Raw genomic sequence first — 2,212 nt, forward strand, 5'->3', positions numbered from 1 at the left:
AAAAAAAAAAACAACAAACCAAACCATGCCACTCTCTATTCTATTATCATTCAGAAACATATGTGACAATTTTTAGGCTTAATTTCTTCTCCCTGAGGTTAAAAGAAACTGCTTGGAAGCCAGCTGGGAAGGAGCAGTGGTTTAATTGGTTTGACTCTAGCCTGATATACAAGCAACCAAGGTTTAATTTTGTGTGAAAATGTGCATTGTGAATTTGAGTTAAGGGAGTCCTTTTACCCAGATTCATCTGTATACAAATTGGGCATCTGAACAAAGCCAGTTATTTAGCTGAAGACAGGCAAACCCAGATGCTGATTCTTCCCTTCCTAATGAAGATGTTAATATCTAGGACATAAGACCTGCTCAGGTGAATGGCAGTCTGCAGTTTTGGTCAGTAAAGCTTCCATAGGTCCTTAATATTTTTGCCACCATCTAGGTCTAGAAACATACTGTGTGGACCAGCATGAGTGTCTCATGTCTAAAGGAGACCTAGTGTCTTGTGTTTGACCAGTTTGGCTTGGGAGCCATCTGTCCCACTGCAGACTTATAGCACCTAGCTACCTCTGTACAAGCTTGTCATTTTGATACTTGCTGGAGAGAAACAGGCACTTCTGATAGCATACCAAATATTTAAACAAGTAAGAATCACAGAATAATGCAAGTTGGAAGAGACCTTTAATGTCCATCTGGTGCAACTCCCTACTCAAAGCAGGGGCAGTTGAGAACAGTCTTGTCCAGCCGACCAGATGAATCACTCTGGAAATGTCTGTTTCTCTCCGTCAACTGTAAAGGCAACTCAAAGTTTTCATTCAGGAGTAAGCATCTGCATTTGTTGCCCTCTACAGTTACACATGAATCCTGCTCTGAGCATCCACACACCTAAGACATTAATAGCGTGAATGTTGTGATAAGCACACAGTACAGCAGTCATGGCCATAGTGATTCAAAACCAGCTGGGAAATTCCCAGACACTGGTTATGAGGGAAACAAGTGCGACATATACCTAAAGACAGTTTGGACACTTACAGCAGCTGATGATGTTACTCTTTTTTCAGTGGTCTGGGGTTCCTGGTATGACCATGTAAAAGGATGGTGGAAGGCAAAAGATAAGCACCGTATTCTCTACCTCTTCTATGAAGATATGAAGGAGGTAAAAGGCTGAATGTATTCTTACAGAGCTCTGAAAATTGGAAGTCCAGTAGATACTGTCTGTGATCAACCATTTTCTATTATAATGCCAACTGTATCAGTAAATCTTCAGATAACGTGATCATCTCACCCTGACAATTGCAACTTTAACTATTTTAATTATTATTTCTTTGCTTTTATTGGCTCTATATCTTATCCCCATGTTATTCTCTCTGCAGAACCCAAAGCAAGAAATTAAAAAGATTGTGAAGTTCCTGGAGAAGGACATGAATGAGGAGCTTATAAACAAGATACTCTATAACACTTCATTTGAGATAATGAAAGAAAATCCCATGGCAAACTACACTAAGGAGTTTCAGGGAGTAATGGATCACTCCATTTCCCCATTCATGAGAAAAGGTACTGAGGTTTGTTACTGGCATCAGCTCTGTCTTGCTGGTTGTCATTCTGTTCTGAAATAAGCCTTGAAGTACAAGTATCTAGTGAGTCATGGCTAATGGGCTTCAGAAAATAATGGTAGGTTAATCTTTTTTCTATTTTTTTTTGCTTTACTTTTTTTTAGGTGTTGTTGGGGACTGGAAGAATTATTTCACTGTGGCACAGAATGAGAAATTTGATGAAGATTATAAGAAGAAAATGGCTGATACCTCTCTTGTTTTTCGCACAGAATTGTGATCATTAGCAGTGGGAACTATTCTCTATGATCTTCAGCCTATTCCACTTTATATACTTTGGTATTCCTTCACAAAATGCCTGTGTCCTCCCTAAGATTTCAATATCTCTCTTTCACACACCACTGTTTTTCATTATCATGGGAGTATCCAAATTATGTCAAAGTTTAGGTTGATCTCCCTGAAGAAAATAATCCCACTGGATACTTCTCATCCATCACTCCACAGGAACTTTCAACATTAGCAAAAATATTTCAGACATGCTTTGAGTTTCTGTCTTTGTAAAACTGTAGTTGATGTTGCCAGCATTTTCAAATCAACCTCTAATAGAAATTAGGGACCAACAGGAAAAAAAGGTGTTAAAAGAGTGCAACAGGTGAGAGTGTTATATG

The 2,212-nt window shown here is 38.7% G+C and overlaps 1 protein-coding gene across 1 annotated transcript in view; it reads left to right on the top strand.

The window, feature by feature from the left end:
- Positions 1 to 1,981, top strand: part of LOC104388961 (sulfotransferase 1C1-like) — a 5,962-nt gene extending 3,981 nt beyond the window's left edge. The window contains exons 5-7 of the mRNA XM_009997897.1: positions 1,056 to 1,150; positions 1,368 to 1,548; positions 1,712 to 1,981. Of these exons, the coding sequence (XP_009996199.1) occupies positions 1,056 to 1,150; positions 1,368 to 1,548; positions 1,712 to 1,824 (389 nt within the window). The 3' untranslated portion in view covers positions 1,825 to 1,981. The remainder of the gene's footprint in view (positions 1 to 1,055; positions 1,151 to 1,367; positions 1,549 to 1,711) is intronic.
- Positions 1,982 to 2,212: the final 231 nt, after the last annotated feature.

The sequence above is a fragment of the Chaetura pelagica genome, unplaced genomic scaffold (genome assembly GCF_000747805.2).
Source record: "Chaetura pelagica isolate M959 unplaced genomic scaffold, ChaPel_1.0 scaffold123, whole genome shotgun sequence".
Classification (NCBI taxonomy): domain Eukaryota; kingdom Metazoa; phylum Chordata; class Aves; order Apodiformes; family Apodidae; genus Chaetura; species Chaetura pelagica.